General features: G+C 42.5%; 1 protein-coding gene across 6 annotated transcripts in view; it reads left to right on the top strand.

Moving 5' to 3' along the window:
• LOC147449390 (uncharacterized) overlaps positions 1 to 14,114 on the top strand; it is a 73,186-nt gene extending 59,072 nt beyond the window's left edge. For 2 of the 6 annotated variants that reach the window (XM_086521826.1, XM_086521828.1), the window contains exons 3-6: positions 11,959 to 12,039; positions 12,114 to 12,157; positions 12,285 to 12,386; positions 12,599 to 12,980. In XM_086521826.1, the coding sequence (XP_086377952.1) occupies positions 11,959 to 12,039; positions 12,114 to 12,157; positions 12,285 to 12,384 (225 nt within the window). In that variant the 3' untranslated portion in view covers positions 12,385 to 12,386; positions 12,599 to 12,980. Of the gene's footprint in view, positions 1 to 11,958; positions 12,040 to 12,113; positions 12,158 to 12,284; positions 12,387 to 12,598; positions 12,981 to 13,974 lie in introns of those variants that run through there. The other 4 variants (XR_015189430.1, XM_086521827.1, XM_086521830.1 and 1 more) reach the window with 4 other exon arrangements.
• Positions 14,115 to 24,468: the final 10,354 nt, after the last annotated feature.

Below are 24,468 nucleotides of genomic sequence, written 5' to 3'. Positions count from 1 at the left end.
GGAATGTGGCAGAAAAGGCAGATAGAAAAGCAAAACTGGTACCACATGTTGTGGGACTTGCACCGAATCAAATGAATGAAAGTACAAACTTTGCCGTTTTTTTTTGGGGCAAAGTGAAGGATCAGGAAGCTCTTTTGAAGGAGCCAAGGCCAACTTCTTTTCACTTGGAATTGGCGGCTCGATTTGGAACTGCGCCCGACAGACTGACGCCACAGGCGGAGGTAGTTCGACTGGCACCCGGATGGGATGTTGCCATTACACCGAGCATTGGCAAACTTCGTTTGCAATGACAGGGGTGTTCAGGGCACGTGAGTGACGTTCTACTCGGGATCCCTTGGTACCACAAGAACTACGCCGTGGTTGACTACCGGGCCGAGAAAGCGACTTTGATAAATGAAGGGCTTAGAGATTGTACTTGATGAACTTCAGTTTTCTTACTCATTCTTTTGGGAGAACTGAACGATGGATAAAGGTTGAATATGTTTTGACCTGAAGAAAAGAACGCCAAGATTTTTTTTCTCCACGCTCATGCCGATTGCTTTTGAGAGGGCCTGAAGATCATACCATTGATCTGATATCTGGAAGCACGCCACCGAATCGGCCACCTTATCGTGTGAGCCGAGTACAGAATGAAAAGATTATGAACTCAGTGAAAGACCTCTTGGAAAAGCGTCTTGTCCAGCTTAGTACTTCACCGTATTGCTCTCCAGTGTTGTTGGTTTTGAAGAAAGACGGATCTTGGAGAATGTGCATCGATTATAGCACTCTCAACGAAATCACCATCAAGAACAGATTTCCGATTCCTAGGATCGATGATATACTCGACAGGTTACAGGGATCCTCGTGCTTTAGTAGGATTGACTTGAAGAGTGGATATCATCAGATCAGGATAGCGCCAGGAGATGTCTACAAGACAGCTTTTCGGACGACTTTTGGGTTATTTGAGTTTTTGGTGATGCCTTTTGGCTTAACCAATGCTCCTACGACATTTAACCGGATGATGGATAGGATTTTTCGAGAGTACAGGCTATTTGTTGGCACTTTCTTTGACGACATCATTGTTTTCTCCAAGAATGAGGCAGAACACAGAGATCATCTGCTTCAAGTCTTTCAGGCATTACGAGATCACACATTAGTGATTAATGCTACGAAAAGTGAATTTTTCCTACCAAAGATACATTTTTTGGGACACATTGTGTCAACAGCAGGAGTGCAAATGAACCCGCCCAAGATAGAGACTATCCGTGATTGGCCCGATTTGAGGAATGTCCATGAAGCTAGAAGCTTCTTGGGACTGTGTTCGTACTACAGGCAGTTCATACGAAAGTTTGCAGAGGTTGCTTCCCCTTTGCATACCTTGACACAGAAAGGAGTACCTTTTTCGTGGGGACCCACAAAGGTGACTGCCTTTCAGACGTTGAAAGAGAAATTGACTACGGGACCTATTTTGACTTTGCCGGACTTGCAGAAGTCATTTGAAGTATTTTGTGATGCTTGTGGTCGTAGTCTGGGTGCGGTCTTGATGCAAGAAGGCCATGTCATAGCTTACGAGAGCCGTTTGTTCTCTAGGCCGGAGATGACAGCACAGATCTATGAGAAAGAGCTTTTGGCGGTTATCCATGCTCTTACTCAGTGGCGGCATTACCTACTCGGAGCGGATTTTACTGTCTTTACAGACCATCAGAGTTTGCGCTACTTCTTGTCACAGAAGCAGCTTTCGGAAAAACAGATGCGGTGGGTGAACATCTTGTCATAGTTCCACTTCCAGATTGTCCATGTGCAGGGACAGAAGAATGTGGTGGCAGATGCTTTGTCTCGGAAACCGTTGGTTCTGGCTATTTCCGCGATACATCATAGGAGCTTCGAGGATATGGTCGATCAGTATGCCATAGATACAGATTTTGCAGATATTTTCACACGGATACGGGATGGGGAGACAGTAGCGGGATACTCCCTTCGGGAAGGCTACTTGATGTAAAAGACTATGTTGTGCGTTACACAGCCGTTGAGGGAAAAGGTTATGACTGATTGCCACTGTCCACCTTTTACGGGTCACCACGGCATTGCTACCACCATGAAAGGGGTAGAGAGAGATTTCTTTTGGCAGAGACTGAAGAAGGATATCGAAGAGTTTGTGCGCAGTTGCTCAGTATGCCAGAAGGTCAAGTTTGACAGGCATAAGGCACAGGGATTGTTACAGCCTTTACCCATACCCACCCACCCGTGGGAAAGTATTGCAATGGATTTCATTTTTGATCTCCCGAGAACACAGAATGATCACGATGATTTTCCGATTACATGGCACGTCTGAGACGATTGTCTTCGACAGAGACCCCAGATTTATGAGTTTGTTTTGGAAAGCAATTTGGGAGAACATTGGCACGCAGTTGCAGTTCTCGTCATCGTTCCACTTGCAGACTGACGGGCAATTTGAGATTGCCAATTCAGTGATTTTAGATTTATTGAAGTCTTGTATCTCGGATCAGAAGACTCAATGGGAAAAGAACTTACCTATGGTGGAATTTGCCTACAATAACACGATACACTCTTCGACGGGGAAGACGCCATGTGAGATTGTTGAAACTGCTGCGAAGGTTCCATCCTTCCTGAGCACGAAAGATTAGAAATTTGAAGCGGATGAATATTCGCGAGATTTGGATACGGCTTTTGCCAAGGTTCGCGAGACTTTGCAGGAGTCTCAAGAACGACAGAAAAAGGCAGCGGATCGCCATCGTCGCGACTGGAAACTGAAGGAGGATGATTGGGTGCTCTTACTTTTGAGAAGGCACGCCTAAGAAAGAAACAGGGAAAGGAGTGGCTTTTTCCAAAGCTTAGTATGTGATACTACGGACCTTTCCAGATTACTGACAAGATAAATGATGTCTCCTTCCGATTGAAACTGCCAGATACTTGGAGGATTCACAATGCATTGCATGTGAGTCTCTTGAACCCTGTTAAGGGTGATGTGCCTTATGATGGGGAGCCTGATGAGCAACCCAAAGTGGAAGAAAACGAGGAGATCCTTGTTCCTGAACAGATTTTGGCACATAATGATACGAAGAAAGGTAAAGTCCGAAGGCGGTTCTTGGTTAAGTTCAAGAACTTTCCTGCATTTGATGCGAAGTGGATGGAGGAGGAGGACCTAGCAGATACTCCTCGGATTGTGAAACTTTACCTCGATGTTTTGGTTTAGTATAGTCTACTCCAAACGGAACCCAGAAACTCAGCTTGGCCGAAGATCTGGTGCAGTGGGATGCACAAGAGGGGAGTTACTCCGCTCCTTTGTCAACAGATGCCTCGATTTTGATACTGAAGTCACTGATGTCTCTTTGAGCTTCAGGGATACTGAGAGCTGACAGTATTCTGCTGGATGACTTTATGAAATGGAATTCCTGATTATGATACTGATTTGTTCTTGACTTCTTGTGAGTGCAGGAACTGATAGCCGAAATGACTGCAGCATTTTGGTCTGATTGATCTCGAATAGACATGGTTGCAATAGGGGTTAGTCAATCGGACATCGATGAGGTCCCGATTGGACCTAGATGTGATTGCTAGCTACATTGCCGATAAATCATGGTCTAAGATCCGAATGAATGTTGAATGTCATGTGATGTCCTGTGATGTGACTGTCGATTTTGTACATGTGCTAGATGTGCGTTCCTAGTACGTAGGTACTAACAGTCAGTGTCTGCTAAGACGGTTTATGGCTTTTGTCGGTTTGGCAGGCGTAATCGCGGTCGATTACAATGCTTTCAAGAGGGGGGTATGTCACAAAGTGATGACGTGGCGGACAGCAGAAACCCTAAAATTCCTGCAAACCCTAATTTTTGCCAGAAACCCTAAATTCCGGAAATCGCGGAGGCGAATTATTTTAATTTATTTTTTTTTTTGGAAAATGATGAGCGACGCGAATTTTGCTTTTGCTTTTTTTTATATAAAAAAAAGAGAAAAGACTCTCTAAGAGAGAGAGAGAACTAATGTTTTTGATTTTAAAAGCTTTTGGGGCTCTGCTTTTGGGCATCCCTTGTAACCTTTAAATTAGTGGTGAGGGCCTCACTTCTCAGGGCATCTGGACGCAGAGTCTGAGAGTGAAACCCTAACCGCTCTCTTGTACTTTGATGATTGATTAATACAAAAAGAAATATCGAAAGGGGCGCCAGTCTTTGGGGCCAATATCTCTAGGCACGGAACTCCGCCGGGCCAGTGCAAATCTATTGTGATCTGTGAATTGTTTTGAAGTGGTTATTTGGTGCTGTCGCGGTTGATTCTTGACTTGGAGTGTCCAAGTCTGTTACACACACATCAAAAGCATTTGTGAGACCTTTCAAATCAATGATTGTCTCATCGGTCATTGCCATTTTAATGTATGTAACTGTCTTCCTGTTCAGGCTAACCCATGCTTCGTCAGACATATTCTGTGGCTTTACCTGTTCAAGTGCCCCTTCACAATCCTTAAGAAATAGGATTCCCTGGATCTTGTCTTTCCAAAGGTCGAAACCTGTTCTATCGAACCTCCTAATCTCGAAGAGATTCTTCACATCCAAAGAAGATGAGGCCATAGTTGCACGAATAAGAGGGCTAATAAGCTGAGTTTTGGGCAAAATGCACAAAAACCGGAGTATAACCTCACAGAAGTGTGCACTACAGCTCCAAATGGTCACATGAGCAATTTGGGGCAAAATGGATCGATTTAGGCACAAAAAAACAATTTCTGAAATTTATACGCAGGAAATTTCAGCGAGTGAATTTGTGCTTAAAAACAACAATTTTAGATGTTTTTAGCCTCACAGAACATACATAAGGCTAATGCACAACTTTTAGAAGCATGTATGAGCAAAAGTCCCAATTTGTAGTGTCAAATTGTAAAAATTGAGCCACAAATGGTCATACATAGCCAAAACTTGTCAAATGTGCATAGATTGCATCAATTTGCACTTTCCTCAATGTAGATGCATCAAAAATACACTTGCAAAAACCTGCGTAAATCTGAAATTTGCTGAAAACACTTGTTGTGGGACCTGTTTTTTGGCAATTTTTTTGTTTTCAGGTAGCGGGGACCTAGTAAAGATGTTCCCACATCTTAATACATGATTTGCAAAACCTGTATTTTGCTGTCATAACCTGTAATTTGCTGATTTTGACCTAATTTTAGGTTGTTTTAGGTCAATTTGACTAGACAAGAGCGCTCTAGTGTCCGGGGACGAGTCCTTTGGCGATAAAACTGCAAAATCTCGTGTGAAAGTTGACCTCCTTGGCTGAAAATCAGCATTTGCAGGTATGGAAGAAAACCCTAATTTGGCTCTGATACCAGTTGATGAGCGCGCAGCAGTGGGTGCAAATGATAGAGCACGAGGAGAAGTGCAGGGCTTGAGGCTTGGGGAGGAGGCACAGGTCTGCAGAGGTGGAGCACTAGAAATCGAAGAAGAAGAGGGAGAGAGAGCGCTACACGATTTTGGAGGGGAATAAGTGAGTGAGCAAAAATGGGCTCACATTTCCTTTATTAAAAGTATAGGACCATTTTTTAAGTTAGTGGCCAAGTTCAATGTGAACTTGGCCAAAGGTTAGTAACCTTTAAAGATGTACATAAAAGTGGTCATTTGGGCCTTTAACACACAGATGAGTGCTCCGAACTGTGCTCAAGGGTTCCTTTTACTTATGGAAGGGAGAGCCTTCCGTTCCTTTAGTGAGAGAGTGCAATGGACACAAACAAAGTGAATAGACACTGTGAATGAAGGTGCTGAGACGGAGAGATAGAGAGAGAAGAATACGACACCAGAATGTTGTCAAACCTTCCTCCGAAGGCCCCACTCTCTATGGCGAGAGCGGTCTACTTATGATTGCACAAATCTCTACAATGCTTGGACTTGCCGACAATGTCGACGATGATGAGGACGACGACGAGACAGGCTGAAATCTGAGAATGCTAAGGGCTGAAATCTGCAAATCTTTATCTGTTGAATTTTGACTCTATGTCGGTGAGGATGTCGATGACGACGATGCAACGACGACGCGTTGAAAACGCAGATGCTGAAATCTGCGTTTTCCGGGCTGAATCTGCAAACTTCGCGGGATTTGACCGTGCGGCGAGGATCTGCTGCGGGAAGGTGAGATCTGTGAGGTTCGGGGGTTCTTTTGCAAGTGCTAACTGCTAAAAACTGAAAACGCTGATGCTTGTGGGGATTCCGTTGCGAAGATTTGCAAAAGTGCTGAAGTGTCTGTAGATGCAAAAACGCTAGGGCTGAAAATAGTCTTGTTGTGGAGAATCTGCTACACTTGGGAGTCTGCTGCTTCTTGCTGTCGCCAGGCTGTTGTCAAAGCAAAAACGCTGCAAAAAGGCTAGCCTTCTGCTGGGATGCAAAAATGCTAGAGCCTCTTGGGGGTTCTGCTGAGAAGTTGCCTGTTGAGCGAGTGCTCCTGCTGCCTCTTTTGCCAGAAAGTGCTAGCGCTAGGTTTGCTTTTATATTAACTTAGCAAAATTGCCTTATCTACTTTTCAACAAAAGTCACTTAAAAATAATAAATGAAAAATGTCAAAAATAGGGAAAATAGGTCTATGCACTGTAAAAAATTAAAAATTCCCCTGATGGATTCTGATGGGAATGCTGATGATCATGCTATGTGCAACCGGAGGATATGCATCTAATCAAGTGTCTGGATATGCACGGTCTGCGAACAGACTCACAGAAGTGCCAGATCACTTCCTATTCTAGACCGACTTGATTGAATTGAACCCTTGTCATGCTGTAGCTTGTCCACGGACACATAGGGTTGGATGTGTCACGTGATACTCTGATACCACTGAACTTGGACACCCCAAGTCAAGACTCTATCGCAACACAACAGAGATTCATTTCAAAATACTTCACAAATTTAAGAGCGAGAGAGTCGACACGGTCTGACGTAGTTTTGTGCCAAGAGATACTGGCCCCAACGACTGGCGTCCCTTTCGGTATTTATTTTATATTAATCTTTGAGCAAAGTACAATTTCCCGCGGGTGCTCGCTCTCAGACTCTCTGTCCAGATGCTCTGCCGAGTGAGCCCCTTGGGTCACTTATAAAGGAGATGACTTTTAGGATTTTCATAGAGTTTTTCCAGGCACTGCAGAAGCATAAATTGTTATAAATGCGAAAAAATGCGAATTTTTCTTCCCTGAGATACACTTCTTGGGACACATCGTTTCAGCAGAAGGGGTAAAGATGGGCCCATCCAAAATTGAAACTATTCGTTATTGGCTTGATTTGAAGAATGTTCATGAGGTTCAAAGCTCATCTGGGCTTGTGCCCATATTATCTTCATAATGTGATATCCTACTCTTGCATGTGACATGATTTGTCGCATATTTGTGTTTAGAGTTCATATTCCTGTCCTGTGGTAGCTCCGGTATCTCCCAGGAGCAGATCAGGGAGTGAGGGCTGTTTTGTGGCTACGTGTGGCCAGTGTTTGGTAGGTCTCTCATGTCGGGTCGTGTCTAGCCATGTTTAGCTTGGGTTTTGGTTCAGTTCCATGCAGGCTCCTTGTGCCACAAGGTACATTTCCCTTGCATTCTAGTGATTTCCAGATCCCTATTGGCAGTAGCCCACTTTCTCCCTTTATCTCCTATTTATGGGATTTATGCCAGGTCATGTAGTGTCATGACTGGGTGGGCAGATTTGGCTGGTGCCTCTATATAGGCACCAGGGGATCACTTCATTCCATTGCAGATCAGCCCCTGTTAGGGGCGCCCTACCTTGGGCATCCCAGGGGGCAGTCCTTTGAGGCCAGGCAGCCAGTGGGCGGAGGGGAGGCAGCCAGCGGTTTTGGGCAGCCCCCGACATCTGTGTTTTTGGGCAGCCCCCTACAGCTGCGTTTCTGGTGCAGCCGGCAGTCAGCAGAGGAGCAGCAGCCCAACGTTTTCCTTAGCCAACAGGAGCAGTGCTCGGAGTTCATCTCCCAGGTGCAGCCCTTCACAGGCTTTGTGCCCATGTAGTAGCCAGTTTCCTCGACCGAGATCTCACATCTAGATCCAGCTTGGAGGAGATGCACCAGATCTATACTCTCAGAGCATGTTGGAGGTGATGCACATGGCGAGGCCGTGTCTGTGGTCTCGTGTGTAGGAGCAGTTGGCAGTGTCAGTAGCAATTGCAATTGTGTGAGTCCTCGGGTCTATCCATCGGCGTGTCACTTCTATGCCGAACCACCCTTGGTCACTTGTATGAGCAAATTGTTATCAGCATGGAGAGCCTTTCCCAGATCTCTCTCTCTCTCTCTCTCTCTCTCTCTCTCTCTCAAGCTCATCCACCAAGACCTGACCCAGCTAGACAGCAGGAGGACATGGATACAACCAGCACAGGAATTGGGCACGAAGATGGCCAGTTACGCACATCTTCTCACCAGCTGCGGATTGAGACTGGGAGATAGAGCGGAGTACCAACAGAGGCCAGGACATGCCCCTTGTGTGACATGGAACCTGAGACAGAGCTGCATTATACATGCCGCTGCCCCGTCTACTACGAGATACGAGGCCGCTTCCATTGCTTGTTTTGAACCACTCTCAAGAGTCATGGGATACGAAGACCAGAGATGCCTGGGTTTGTTCTTGCTCGAGTTGCGCAGACACAGAGATAGCCTGGTGAATGGCTAGGCTAGCCAGTCTCAAAGATAGATCACAGACTTCTTCAGAGTAGACACGGGACAGCCGCAAGAGCCACTCCCACAGCAGAGCTCCCCCTGGTCTCACACCAGAGGCACATTGATCGACCGAGCGATTGAACTGGGGAAATCCAGGCGCCCACAATTGCGGAGGACTACACAACATCGACGGAGGCTACGTCAGAAGATTCGGAGCACGCTGGCTAGGCATGCACGACGCCCGGTCAGACTACTAACCATGGAGGAAATTGATGAGATTCGCCAACGACCAATGCTAGATCTCTTGTGATTCAGCTATCCCAACAAGCCGCCCATTTTTGCTTAGTTCACATCGACCAATCTAGGATCCCATAGTATATATCTTTGTTTTGTACTGTTGTTATGTTATTTTGTTACTGACTTTGTATCACATCCACCACCTTGTAACTTTCTGGTCTCATAGGTCACTATGGCCTTTTGAAGACATTAATATAACATTTCATTTCATTTCATTTCTCTCTCTCTCTCTCTCTCTCTCTCTCTCTCTCTCTCTCTCTCCCCCCTCGGGTCTATCCATCGGCGTGTCATTTCTATGCCAAACCACCCTGGGTCACTTGTATGAGCAGATTGTTATCAGCATGGAGAGCCTTTCCCAGATCTCTCTCTCTCTCTCTCTCTCTTCGTAATGATTGATTGATTAAATCAAATCAAGGAAAAAAAGGATACAAGAAGTAGGAAACATGTCCTACTCCGCTACATGTGCCCAAACCAATTGAGCTAGCAAGACCTTATCAAGAGTACTAACAATGCGTATAGCATGTAACCATGGTAGTGCTTGTTTCGTAAGAATGACTTGAGCATCTGACAACAAGGAGACCCACCAAAGCAGCAAGCCCTAAATACGTCTAATATGCCCTCTGACCCCTGATTGAGAATAAAAAAGGAAGGCATTACGCATGGACCATATGTGCGAAAGGCCCAGCCATCTGAAAAAAGGGAAAATGACATGGTTCGCCTGATCGTTCCTTCCACCATCACCGTTACCAAAAAAGACAACGAAGAAATCTATGCTGGCTGGTTTCTGGGAGGTTCGACAGAAATAACAATTTCCTATGGAGAGATTTCTCCTCTTTAGATTAGAAGCCAAAGGTAAACCTCCCAACATGACTCGCCACAGGAAAAATTTGCCTTGAAAAGGAATTTTAGAGTGCCAGGCACTGAGGAGAAGTCTCTTCCACCAAGAAGCACTATGCTTCTTTCTCCAATTTTGTTGGCCACATCAGCAAGCCATTTCTTGTCTTGAACTAGACAGTGATAAAAATAGCTTTTCTGAATTGAATGCGCTTGCATAAAACCCAATCATCCCATGCCTGAGCTGGATCGAAAAAAGGAAGACGACCTAAAGATTGGACCTGATCTTGCATTTGTGACCAATAGGCTGATAAGCTCTAGGCAGCCGAAATCAGCGACGTGCATGACGAAATGATAGCATACGAAGCTTCCCCGGAACCAACGTATCATTTAGCCGCACCACTCCCAATCTAGCCATGCGATTGAATTCACGTCTATAGAAGGATTTTCGTGGCCAAGAAATCGCACGGGATGTTGCAAGAACCTCGCCCAAACGGGAATTAGCATCTTTACGAGAATTCGCAGGTCCCCATGTGGAGAAATCAAGCACCTGCTTCCATGAGTGAACCAAACGATGCAAAATAGGCGAGGCTGAAATCCGCACGGGTTGAGAAGCATTCACAACATGCCACCAGGAAGCATCGATGCGCGTCTTACTATGTACAATACCAACAGCTTTAATAAGATCAATTGCCATATCTATCCAAGGCTGAGAGTCATTGCACATGTCTTGAAAGAGGATCCATCTGCGGGCAATAAGATGTAACGAGAGATTGAATAAGGCTGCCCCACCAAGACATTTGGGAGATGTAACATGCAGCCAAGAAAGCCAAGGTATGCCTGGATTATTGCCTTGCTTTTTCCACAACATGAAGCGGATCTGCTGTGTAAGAATTGTCAAGGCTTTATGAGACCAAGGTAATAGAGGCAAAAAGAACGAAAGCATTGAGAGCATTATGACTTGGGCAACTTTCAATTTAACGTGAAATGGCCATGCTTGAGATTTCCAATAAACAAACTTGTCCCTGATGCAACCCGAAATCCAGTCAAGTAATTGTTTATTAGATACATAAACTCCAATAGGATATCCCAAGTGACGAACAATGGAACCCCTATGCACCACACGACTTTGCCAGCCAAGCTGTACCAAATCTCTTTCTGTACAACTGATGAGAGAAGAACTGAGCGTTTATGTGCAAACCCGACGCTGTGGCGAACAAGGACCAAACAGAAATAGCGCGATCAACATTATGTTTGTCAGCTTTCAAGAACATGAAGGAGTCATCAGCCAAAGCTTGGGGGACCAGTTGATGTCCTTCGGGCAAAGAAAGCCCAACTATCTCCCCATTCTGAGCCAACCGTGTAAGAAATGCAAGCATGGGATGACTGACCAAAGCAAAACACAGAGGACATAGTGGGCAACCTTGTCGTAAGGAGCGGGAATGTAAAAAAGATTCTGTGACTCCACCATTAATGAAGATACATGACTGAGAGCCATCACGAATGGTGTGAATCAATTGTGACATTCTATTCCCAAACCCCATACATCGCATCAGGTCTGACAAAAAAGACCAGCTGACATGATCGAATGCTTTTTCAAGATCCAATTGTATCATGATCACCTCTTGTTTGGTTACATGAGCTTAATCAATACCTATCTGAACATTCAGGATGTTATGCAAAATGTTACTTCCTTTTATAAACCCATACTGAGCTGGATGGATCAGATCTGGTAACACTTTATGCAGGTGATTAGCCAAGACTTTGGTAAATATCTTATACATGCAACCCATCAAAGAAATCGGTCTCCAATGTTTGAAGCTGGAGGGTGAAGGCACCTTGGGCAAAAGCTTGATCACATCCGTTTTCCAAGAGTCGGGCATTTGTCCGGATTGCCAATTTCTCTCTCTTTCATCTCCAATGAGTCCTAGATTGGACGAAAGCTCCATGATGCACTTAAGGTCGAGGTTTTGAGTGCCTTACTCTTGCATTTATGGTGGTTTGGGTATCTGGGCCTTGTCCAAATGATCGGTTAAGACTGTTATAGGAGCCCTTGGCTTAGGAACTTGAGTCTGGATTTGAGATTTGGGGGTCTTAGCATGCCATAGTTAGCAGAAAAGAAGAGTGTTCTTGTGGGAAGCTTAGTTCTGCTGAAAATATATGGATAGGTGTTCTTATTTGGATCCATCGTGTTAACCTGATAATGTTTACTCTTAGGTCTGGCAAACGGCAAGTTTGTATCACCTTGTACACACATCAGCTCTTCTTGCTGCACCTCTAACGAAACGTCCTCATATAGTAAGTACAAACAGAGAGAAGTTCTTAAGTGGTTGGCATAGTTAAACCTCAACTATTCAATGATTTACTTACAGTTTGGAGGGCTCCTAACGGCTGGGATCATCGCGTTTTCTGGAACGTAAGCCATGTCCTGCTTTTTGTATTATTCATCTACATCTGCAGATTTTAATACATCTGTCTAGTTTTTAATCTTGAAAAATCAAATGGCATTTTCTTGGTGCATTTTGATTTTTTTATTTTTTAAGCTGCTACACGGTGGCGTACATGGAAGACAGAAAATATTCCTTTTTGGCACCAATGGGTGGCTTTGCATTCATAGGAGCCTGGGCATCATTATTATTCTGAAGGTAAGTACTCTCCTTAAAACTGAAGTTCTTTTGCCTTTTTGTTGTGAAATTTTTGTGTTTTTTCAATGGACCGTCGGGGAAACTAGCTGGGTCTAACCCTACCATTGATGTGTATTTCTTGTGGATTTTTGTGGTGAATTTCTTGTATTTTTCAGTGGACCGTCAGGGAAACTAGGTGGGTCTAACCCTACCATTGGTGTGTTTTTATTCAGGATTCATAAAGTACTTTGGGAAAAAATCAAGTTTTAGAAGGAATGGGCATCTAAGAGCATGTATGCTTTATTGGTTGCTTTGATGCATGCTCTGGGGGCGCAGTTATAAGAAACCATCTATATCACGTGCGTTCAAATGGTATTAAAGGAAACCCCTTTATTTACATATTGCGAGGCAATAAATTGATTTGTCTTTCTTGTTAAACTTAGGGGTTTTTTCTAATTTTCAATTAAAAAACCCCTTTGTGCAAGTAGAATATTTCAAAGTAAAATAGCGTTTATTAATTAAAATACCCCTCCAAATTTTTGAGGTGCAACCCCTTGAGGATGCATGTACACTCTCTGCTTTTTTGCAATTTGGCACAAAAGGCATTTAAATTGAGCATAGCAGAGCTCTTCTGTGTTGAAGAATTTGTTTAAGCTGAAGACTCATGTGATACCACGGAGTGAGAAGCTCTCATCCCCTCTGATATCCAGCCTTTGGTGAATAGTGGAGGGAGAGACATTGCTATTCTGGAAGGTAAGTGATTTCAACGTTTGTTTCTAAAGATGAGGACATCTCAAATACGTAAGTTGGGGAGCATGTAATGTGCCTGAGGTTTTTTTTGTTTCGAATAATTTGTACATTCAATGAGACTATATATTTTATATTTTGAAGCATGATTAAGTGTTAATGTTCAATGTAAGGAATGGGGGTTCTAGCCAAAACAAACGGATTTTTTAAATGAATTTTACGATACAGACCTCAGGATAAGGGGAGGCTTTGATAACCTCACTTTTAGGAAAGTGGGCATTGAAGTTTTTTACGGCCCTCAAAAATCCGAGAGAAAAGAGCTCTGAAAAGATAGACCGAGACCAATCCATAGCCAAAAACAGAGGAAAGATAAGTCGGCACCAAGAGATAAAAGAGATGCATTGTACAACAAAGAATCGATGAACTCAAGGCTGCTTTACATATCTTTTGTGAATTCTTTACTCAAGTCATCCTTTAATCGATTTTATAAATGTTAGCATGTATGTAATATCCTTAATAGTCCCCTTTGTGCTCCCCATGTTAGTACTATGAAAATTAAATCAAAGGTTAAGAAACAATCAGAATTACTATTGTAGTTAACCATGTAAGAAATATACACACAAGTAGAATATATATTTACACACAATGGGCAAATATATCTGCATGCCTATCACACATATCCATGTCACTTTCATATGTGGCTTATTGTTATGAGAGTGGATATTTGTTGATATTTAAAACTACATGGATGATAGGTATAAATTAAAAAGGTTTTAAGTAGGACATGGATAACAACTAATAGGTTCCTTGATACTTATAATACGTATTCAAAGCTAACAAATATGTTGTCTTGTTTATGTAGATGCAAGTGATGACGCTATCTTTACTTGAGATCTTTTTGGCTAAGCTATTGTCCATCAATGTCGAACCTGATCTCTTTCATCTTGACTATCTTATGTACAAAACATTAGAATGATGTATAAAAATGAATCAAAGATTGAGTTGTTTTTGTTCTAATCATTGTCGATTCTCAAAAGCAAGCTGTGTTATGTTCTTTTGTGTATAAATACAAGTGTAAAAACAACAACATATGTGCTCTACTCAATCACTCCCATCGATAATCATGTGGGGTACTTTGGAGGTGTGGTTGATGAGGGTGGTCGAACATAGGCTAGGTGGGGCCATCGATGCGGGGGATGTTCCCAAGGTTGATGTGATGCTGAAGAATCATCGATCTCAAATATATGCCAATGAAAGCCAATGTTGATGTGAGCTGATGCCATCTTTAACCACCCAGCGAAAGTGCCAAATCTCACTGCCAAAGAAGAACTTGTGTCTATGTGTGTGCATTGAAAGCACAATCTCCACTTCTCTTTACTTCTCTTTGATGCTCTATGTGTGCGTGTGTGGGTGATGAACACAGACACACCCTTGCGATTACACTACAAAAGATTTTTTAGCTTCTTTCGCACGCTACCATAGAGTTGCTTGAGCTTCTTTACCCTATCTCTTGTGTTGATTTAAAAATGGCCTCAAAAATTCAATGCAGTAGTATGCTTCCCCTTGCATATGTGCTACAAAAAGCTTCAATCCTCTCTATTTTTGTGCTATTTCTTGTAAGCCCATTTTTTGAATTCCAACATTACCTTGAAGGTCTCATAGTGTCAAATTGAAATCCAACAGTGCCTTGCAATTCGATTTCCAAAGCTTTTCAAGCTTGCAAAAAATTGCTCATTTTACAAATCTGTGTTATTAAATTCTCCCAACCTTCAACACTTACTGCATCGGCCATCTCATGCACGAGGGAAGGGAGTTAGGAAGCCGTTGTCTCACTCGGGCTCTTGTTAAAGTTACAACATCTCAAGTGAACTACCCAATGTGATCCCAATAGTTATTTTGGCCTTAGGTATTTATTGGCACTGCCTTTCGGTAAAAAGGGAATATATATACAAGGGAATTTCACTCCGTGTACAATGGAGCACCCTTCCAAGTTTTGGAAGGTACGTTTTATTTTTCTTCTCTTTAATCTATAGTCTCTCCTCCTCTTCTTCTTCTTCTTCTTCTCTCTCTCTCTCTCTCTCTCTCTCTCTCTCTCTCTCTAGTCGGAGTGAAAGACAATGCCAACGTTTATCTCCAGATGACTTGTTTTACTTATTTGTCAAACTTTGAGTAGGGCAATTAGCTAAGGTGACTATATAAGTACACCTAGCCCCCATTGTATAATCATCAATTCATTGCTAAAGTTGGTTGGTTCTCTCTCTCTCTCTCTCTCTCTCTCTCTCTCTCTCTCTCTCTCTCTCTCTCTCTTGCTCCCCTGTATTCTCCCCATTGCTCTACACTTTCATGTCGTTGACTTTGACATGGTATCAGAGCCGTGTGGTTAATGAGAATTGGTGGAGTCTACCCGCACAAAAAAGAAAAACTCATGGAGAAGCCCTCTGTCTATGAGTAGACTTCAAAATCGTTTGCATTTTTGGTAGCATTTCAATACGCAACATTTTTGGTGGCGTTTTTGTCCCTCAACAATTTTAGGCTCTATTGGCAACATTGGGCTTTGACAATGGACAAGTCGTCTTGCAACACATCGTTTTGATAGGCTCCTAGCAGAGCCACTTGGTGGCGACATACAAGTAGTCAAACGCATGCATTTCTTGAGGGTGTTTTGATATGCTAGCTAGTTGAGACGCCAAAGCAGAGACTGCGCGTGGTTGGGGTGCCATTGCTTATGCATTTTGAAATGCTGGGCACATGAGCCAATAGTCGATGGAAAGCTGTACTCTCCAAGCATTTTGAAACGCTACACGGAGGCCTTCTTGGGCAACATTTTGGAGTGGCATTTTGAAACACATGCTGGTTGGAGCTTCCTAGGCAGTGAAACCTTGATAGGCAGCATGCTTGGGTATTCTGTGCTTCTTGAAATGCCATCTAGAGGGGGGATCTCAACCTAGGTAAAAAAAGACTTGAGTAGCTTGTTGGTAGTGGAGCTTTCCCATGAAGTCTCGACACCAAGGTGGCCTCAAATGACCAAAACAAACTCAAGGCTATGGAAAAAAGATCAAGTAGCACCCAGTTAGTGGCCTATGTATGGGCGAAGTTCTCAAGGAAGCCGTCAATTTGTTTGGCTCGGGATTGTGAAGTCAAAAGAAAATACACGATTTCACTAGAGGATAGAGGCAAAGTTGAGCTTGACAAGGACGAAAATACCAATAGTTAGCTGCTTCACTACCCACAGGTTTGACAACCGTTGTTATCAATGCGAGAAGACACTTTGTTTGGCCCGGGAATGCAAAGCCAAAGAAGAACTCACAAGAGGACAAAGGTGCAGGCAAGCTTGACAAAGATAACAGTGATAAAGATTTGATAGAGGAGATTGGCATGGCACACATGGTGGTGGCCACAGTGGCCATGACACCAGATTTCTAGTCAAGTGGTAGTTGTTGCAACTAGCTTCAGCTAGAGAGAGGCCTGTGAGAGGTAGAGAGAGGCAAAAAAGAAAGAAGCTCCCTATAAATAATTTGGACCCTTGTGTTGGAGTTCAAGTCATCGGTGTTTGAACCCATGGGTTAGAGTTCAATGCACATGCATTTGGCAAGTAACCAATCATACATATCTAAAACACTATGGATGAGTGTACCAATTCATTTTTGCTGGCCGGATTATGGACATGATGTGTTGCAAAGTTCATTGTCTGGAAAGTTTGGACGTGATGTGTTCACAGTTCATGAATGTGGATTCTTGGATGTAGTGTGTTCTACAGTTCAATTTCTATAAGACAACCAATGCTCAAGATGGCATTCTTCTAAGGTAAAAAATTGAGGGTAGCAAAACTGAGCTGTACCTAGTAGTCGGTTGCTTGTGGGGTGTCTATGGTAGCTTCTTTATTGACTTGGTATCAAGATTTATGTCCACTATGAGTTGCAAAGAGGGTGTAAAAGTTATGGCATCTCAAGCGAATTGGCCAATGCGATCCCAATATTTATTTTGGCTTTAGGTATTTATTTTACTTATTTGTCAAACTCTGGGTAGGGCAATTTCTATGGTGACTATATAAGTACACCTAGTCGCGATTGTATAATCAATTCATTGACAAGGTTGGTTGGTTCAACTCTCTCTCTCTCTCTCTCTCTCTCTCTCTCTCTCTCTCTCTCTCTCGTATTCTCCCCATTGCTTTTTGCTTTGTATTGTGGACTTTGACAATTCTAATACCACTTGTTGAGTGGTGCTCAATGCGTGTCTGCATGAAGGGGGAAGAAGAGAGGCCAAGATGGGGGAACAATACACTTTAGAAGAAGTGTATTGTGTGTATTCCTTTATTATGTATATGAATGAGTTAATTACAGAGTAGGGAGTTAGTTTGCTACCCGGGGTGGCCACTACAACCTTTATCCCAATAGAAGCATATTCATCTTAAACAAACACTTCAAAATGGGCTTTGTTCAATATAGTAATGATTGAAATTATGAAATCAGGTTGATTTTCTCTTGACCATATTTCATTTAACCCCCGCTGAAGATTAACTATATGTTTTCAACGAACATTGTATCCCAAGTACCCAAAATCTACTAAATATGGAATGTATAGTGATATTCTTAACCAGTTCAAGAAATGGAGGGATCAAATCTCAAATCTCTAGGTAACCTAGAAATTAATCCTTCAAAGATATGCTAATGCTATGGAATGACATGGTGACATTATAAAAGATGACTAATGGGTTGCTCCAAACAACCATTAATGCATCTAAGTTTCCAAAGGAGTGCATTTAGTCAATCCTAAGCATGATCCACTATATTGGCTAGACTTAGAGACAATAAACCTATGGAAGATGGCATTAGCTACATTTTCATTTTTTCATAAGCAATATACTAGAAGGATCCATGGTTAGAATGATACCTAAGAAGAAGGGTGATAGCCAGAGGTCTAAGGCAAAAGACAAAACACCTTCACGAGCACATGAACACATGAATTGTGATCAAGTCTCCTTCAAATAAGAAGATAAGGAAAGTAAGGAAGAGGTATATTAAGGTTGGTAATAGTGGAGCACTCACAAAGAGGCAACCTAAGAGTAAAATTTGTTAAGGGCTAGAGGAGAAAAGAAAAGCATTGGAGTGGGAAGGAAAACAAAGATTTTATCTTTTTTGGCACGAAAAATTTTGCTTGCTCTAAGGAGGACTAAGATGAAAGTCACCAAATTTGCTAAACAATGAAGAACACTTTTTTGCATTGCTCAACGGATCCCATCTCATCTAACCCTAATTTACCCTTAATGCACAACCTAGCATAACATCTTGGTGGTCAAAAAGCTCCAAGCTCACATAAAATGATAGTGCACTAAGCTCAAGAACTTTTAATACCTCAAATGAGCTCTATTTATTTTTGTGAGAATATAAAGCTAGTGTTTACACTTGATGGGCCAAAACTAGTTAAACTTGTGGCATTGTGAGCTTATGAAAAAAAAAAACCATTGTTCTTATCTTGCTCTCATCCTCTTAGGGAAAATTGAGGCTTTATTGTCACAAAGTAGGGGCTTTAGATATAATATTTAGTAAACTAGTGAGTTTTGGAAACCTTGCTATCCATTAAGCCTTTTTCTGTCCATGTTGTTATCTACTCAAGCTACCTATTGTAGCTCTCCACAAGTTGTACATTTGGTTGTGTGTAGCTAGCACGTGCACACGATTCCACCCTATTCATGCAATAATCCATGCTTGTTGGACGTATGGAAAGGGTGTGGTCATCATGGGGGAGTCTCTTGCTCCTTCTTGAGTTGCAAATTTCTTGGTTAGCACTATTGAACACCATATTAGAGAGTTTGAGACTTTAAAGTCAATCTAAAAATCATCAATGTCTTTAAGATTTGATCATATGGACAAATCTCAAACTGAGGCTTTATTGTCACAAAGTAGGGGCTTTAGGTATAATATTTAGTAAACTAGTGAGTTTTGGAAACTTTGTTATCCATTAAGCCTTGTTTCTGTCCATGTTGTTATCTACTCAAGCTACCTATTGTAGTTCTCCACAAGTTGTACATTTGGTTGTGTGTAGCTAGCACGTGCACACGATTCCACCCTTTTCATGCTGTTGGACATATGGAAAGGGTGTGGTCATCATGGGGGAGTCTCTTGCTCCTGCTTGAGTTGCAAATTTATGGGTTAGCACTATTGGCTCTTTAGATTTATTGCATTAACTCTTTGAGTTGAGCCAAACCTAGTGGGAATTGATCATGTTGTGTTATTTTGGTGTCCCTTTGGGGGGGGGGGCGGGGGGGCTAATTGCCAGACATATGCCATAGCTAGTGGCTTCTTGTGACTTGGTAGTGATCAAGATGATTTCCAAACTAAGTAAGGAGAGCCACTCTTTTATAACATGTTCTTGTTGCCTATTGTTCCTTACTCTTTCATCTAGTCTTCCTTTTTCCAACTACTTTCAATGCTTACATTTGCAATCATGTACTACCATAAAGGACTAATGTCTTTGCTATATGGATTTACTTTGCCTGCTCCAATCGTGTATAGAGCTATCTTAGCTAGGTTTCCATCCTCCGGTTATGGGATGTTTTGGCATTTCCCCCTTTCAATTGCATATTGAGCTATGCGTAAGACCAAAGTGGTTCTTGTTGAGAAGCATACTATTTCAATCTAGATTTATATCTCTCCTTGCTCTTGGTTAGGATACTCTTCTATCCATGTTCTACTAATAGTAGGGGTTTTTCCATTGGTTTTTCATCTTGTTGAAAATATCTATGACAATTTCCTTGACAATTTATTGGATATATGATGGACACTAGTAGAGGGTATACCTACCACATTGAGGTCATGTGGGATTACAAATATAGCTTTGGCGAATCAATTTTAGTCATAGCATCTAAATTGAAATTATGGTATTCATGCTCTTTAGTTTTGGATGACCAACTTGATGCACCATCTCTTTATCAACGGGGGTCTCATACCAAAACCTCCAAGGTGTATGTGTGTGATATGTTTGAGCCAGTTCTATGTGTCTGTGCAAAAACACCCTTAATGTTCAAATGTACTTTTGTACACGATATATTTTCACACTTTAATGTGATCAGCTTGGTATTGCTAAAAGCCAAAGACTCAATATCCAAATCCTCTATTAGGGTTTTGTGTATGTCCCAAGAAGAATGGTCTACTAGGATTACTCTCGTTATAGCTCTAAATTATCTAAGGTATGTGGCATTGCATCCCCAATGGGTTTTGTGTATGTCCCTTGAAGAATGGTCTACTAGGATTACTCTCGTTATAGCTCTAAATTATCTAAGGTATATGGCATTGCATCCCCAATCTTGAATCATCTGGATTTGTTTCATGGATGGTCTTCCCAATATGAGTTTGATTTTGATTCTAAATTCCACAATAGTAAAAGTGTACTCATAGTCAATCCCACAAGATGTGACTATTACTCCTAAAAATCCCAAGGATATTTCTATATGTCCGTCTGCAAGTTGTAGTTTAATTGAAGTCTTCCTAATTGTCATATTTCCCATGCTTCTCAAACCTATTTTGTAGCAATGGAAATCCCTGCTCCACTATCTAGTATGGCAAGAGATCTGACTCCAACATATTTGATAGGTAGCTTAGTATTGTCTTATTCTCCTTCATAGTAATCCCAACTTTGTTTACAAAAAACAGGTTTGAATATATTTCTTGGTTTGTTTTCTTGCTTCAAGTGTTGAACATGCTCCTTTGTCAACTGTAGATAGTGGGAAACTACTCCTAGAGATAGTCTACATGGAAATGGCTTCTACAAGTAGAAGCTTTCTTTTGGTGCAGTTCAAAGAAGAATCAATTGTGAACAAAATAGTGGCGAAAAGCCCACTTTTCTTTAATTGGTCATCGGTGTGTGTGCTCCTATGGGATCCATCTTTTGAATCCACCGATGCATTCAAGGACATGTGTCTGTTGTGGGTAGAGTTTGTAAACCTTGATGTGGCTAAGAAGCAATGTGAAGGATGTAGCAACCTCCCTTGGCGCCCCTTTGTTTGTACCATGTGGAAAAGCCATGGGTTCTACATCAAATATGATCTACATCTGGTGGGATTTGAGAAAGCCCCAACCCAGAAAGTTGGTGGTGAACATGGGGGCAAGCCTAAAAGTCCTTGAGTTGAACTTTGGTACATTTTTTGGGGCTTGCTTTAAAGGTAGCAAATTTGGGCACTTTGCAAGGGCGTGCCTCGTGGTCTCGAATGTGACAACAAGTCCCAATGAGGGTGAAAAAGGAGAGCCATCTTTGCCTCTAGGATCTATTGAAGCAAGGACCACACCGCAAGAGGTCGTTGAACGAAGAGAAGTTAACATGAAATCTAAGGAAAATACAACCACTTAAGAGAATTTTGTGAAGCCATCCAATGTACATAATTGCAATGGAAAGGCCACCACTCGACTTTGGTTCATGTCCTTGGCCCAATTGAAAACAACAACCCCAGTGGTTCAAAAGATTGTACTCTCACCCAAATACAGGAAGAAAGATGAAGGATGGAAGTAGGTGTCCCACATCTCTTGTAAGCGTTTCAAATCCCAAGCAAGGGAGGCTCGGCTTCTACAAGAAGCCCTTGTAGAGCCTCCCAAATCCCCTATCATGTACGACAATCGCTTTGAGGTGTTGAGGGACACCAACCCCAAGGGATTCATGATAATCGAGCTGTTGAGCGCACAGACTGTGTTTGTGAATGGCAATATGGAGGAGGATAGTAGGAACGTGGGCATTGAGGAGGAGTTTCTAGAGGTTGAGGAGACTATATCCCTTTCTCAGTAATGGAAGAGTTCATCGTCCAATCATGGAATGTGAAAGGTATCAAGACCCAAAAAAAGAGCTCCGTGTTTTGGGAGGAGGTTAAGAAAGATAAGGATATACATTGCTGGGCCATCCATGAGCACCACCTAGATGCCTCTAGCACAAGAAGGCAAGCTATGGGGAAAAAACCTTGTCTTCTTTGGAGAAGGTTTGAACGGTTTCAATAGCATCCTTAGAATCGTGGACAAGGACCTAGAGCATGAGGTGGTTTTCAATCATTCTTCAGGGAAGTCTCTAAGAGTAGAAGTCAAGTGGGTTGACCAATTGTTCACCATTGTCAGCATATATGGTTCTTGTACAACAAAGGATAGAGCTAAGTTATGGGAGCACTTGAAAGACCTCCCTTGTACAGGGGAATGGATCCTCATTGGAGACTTCAATATGGTGGAGAAGAGTAAGGACATAACTAGGTCCTCAAGTATGCTGGCTGGCTCCAAGATATCCAAATGGAAAAATCTTTGTGAGAAGTGGGCATTTGTAGGACATATGGGATATTGGTCCGTGGAACAGCATGCCACGCTTCACATATACTAGCCTTTAGTATGCCTTCAGTATGCCAGGACTCACATATACTAGCCTTTAGTATGCCTTCAGTATGCCAGGACTTATACTAGCTTGACAGGTTCTACTGCTCGCATTAGGCTGACCAACCCCCCCCCCCCCCCCCGCCCCCCCTCCCCCCAAAGAAAAAAAATAGAGTAAATGTCATGTGCAAGAATTCAACGTGTTTCAAGATGTTGAGAGGTGATAGTGACGAAGATGCACAAAAAATGGTGATGATGATGTGTTAATAGATCTGTAGGTTACATCAAGTGGTGCACACATAATTGAAGGCTATTGGGCTTATCTTGATTCTGTTTCCTCTCTTCTCCTTCTTCTTGAGTGTGTGTAGGTATGTGTGTTGTGTCAAAGATTGGGCACCTCTTGATTGACATCAACCTAAGAGGTCTTAAGTGCGACATGGATTGCTTGCTTGGAGTGATGGCAATGTGACCCCTCCATACATCATGACCCATCACTAGTTTCATTTTGGGCTTTCCTGTGGAGGTTGCGTTGGCCTTGCCCCTGCAACTGCACTTGCTTGAGCGTGGGACCCGTTCATGGCTTGCACCTTGAGCTTTAATCACAATATCCATCACCATTTTCTTTTTGGGATTGAGGTTGTATTTGGTTGGAGAAGATTACGTTCCCTTGGTGCGATCCATCACCTATAGCATCTTGAACCTAGAATCACTATCCATCCCTTCTTGCATTTTTAGCTTGAGGTTGTATTTCCTAATCCATTGCTAAGGTACTACAAGGAAACCTTTAGTCACAACGGCAAGAATGATGGAGACACCAAGAAAATTGTCCTTTGTAAATGTTGTCATGAGAAATAAGGGCATCAATGCTGCAATGACCCACCAGAGGCATGGTCCCATTGACCTGTTGGAGCAAGGTGACAACCATGGGGCTAGCAAGGGAGAAGTCAAGGATTTTGAGGTCCCTAGTACAATCAAAAACAAGGAAGGTGACCCACAAGCAAAGAGGAGCTTGAAGCTTACGACAGTGCAAACCCTAGCTAGAAGTTTAATGCTTAGCGATACAGATCGAGCTAAAGGAGGACCCTTGTGCCCGACATGAAATGGCATTGTAAACCTACTATTATGGCTCTAGGACAATTTAAAAAATCTTGTTGGCACTTTGGGCATCCCATTGTTTGTGCCATTAAGTAGAAATCTTGAGAGCATGTCAAATAAATTTTGCATATGGCGGGATGTGTATAAGCCTCCTCCAGAGAGTATATCTATGAATGTTGGGGCAGGCTTAAAGTGATTCCACTCAAGTTTGGCACATTATTTGGATCATGATTCAAATGCAATGGGCTTGGACACTTTGCTAGGGATTTCCATATGAATCAAAAGGGTTTGGTGGCAAATGTCATAGTGCAGAAGGTGCCATCAGCCCTTCCCACAAAACAAAAGTTATCCAACATGGACATCAAGATTGCAAAGAAAGGTGGAGGTGGGCTTACTGAAGAAGAGGGAATGAGTCATACTAGCAAGATGGTCACTCATAATTAGAACTCTCAAGAAGTGGCACTCCAAGCTTCTGGTTCTCCTCCATTTTCCATAAGAGAATGCTCAACCTCTTTAGAAATTTGTCTTGCCTCCTGCTCCCATAAGGAAGTGAATGGGGTATAGGAGGGCCTCTTTATTTGGTAGTTTAAGAAAATGATTAAGGCTTAAGCCAAGTTTGAACAAGTGCAAAACTTGTTTCAGGGGAGTATCTCTTCAACAATCCACTCTTCAAGCCCCTTGCCAAGTTAGCATTGAATAAGCTAAAGAACGATCTGAAAACAATAGAGCCTCAAGCCTGATCCCCACTAGTGTGAATAGCATCCATATGGATACAAAAAGAACAAGGCAAAAACAAAAAAATGAAAGAAGAAGTGGACCTGAACTCTCAAAAAATATGCAAGAAGGCAACAATTTAAAGGAGCAAAGGAGGTGGTTGCTTAAAAAACAAGCGCGTACTTGCTGATTTGCATGTCGAAGAGATAAAA

This window comes from Adiantum capillus-veneris, chromosome 10, assembly GCF_014529385.1.
Source record: "Adiantum capillus-veneris isolate H3 chromosome 10, ASM1452938v2, whole genome shotgun sequence".
Taxonomy (NCBI): Eukaryota; Viridiplantae; Streptophyta; class Polypodiopsida; order Polypodiales; family Pteridaceae; genus Adiantum; species Adiantum capillus-veneris.
This window is presented reverse-complemented; position numbering and strand designations above follow the sequence as displayed.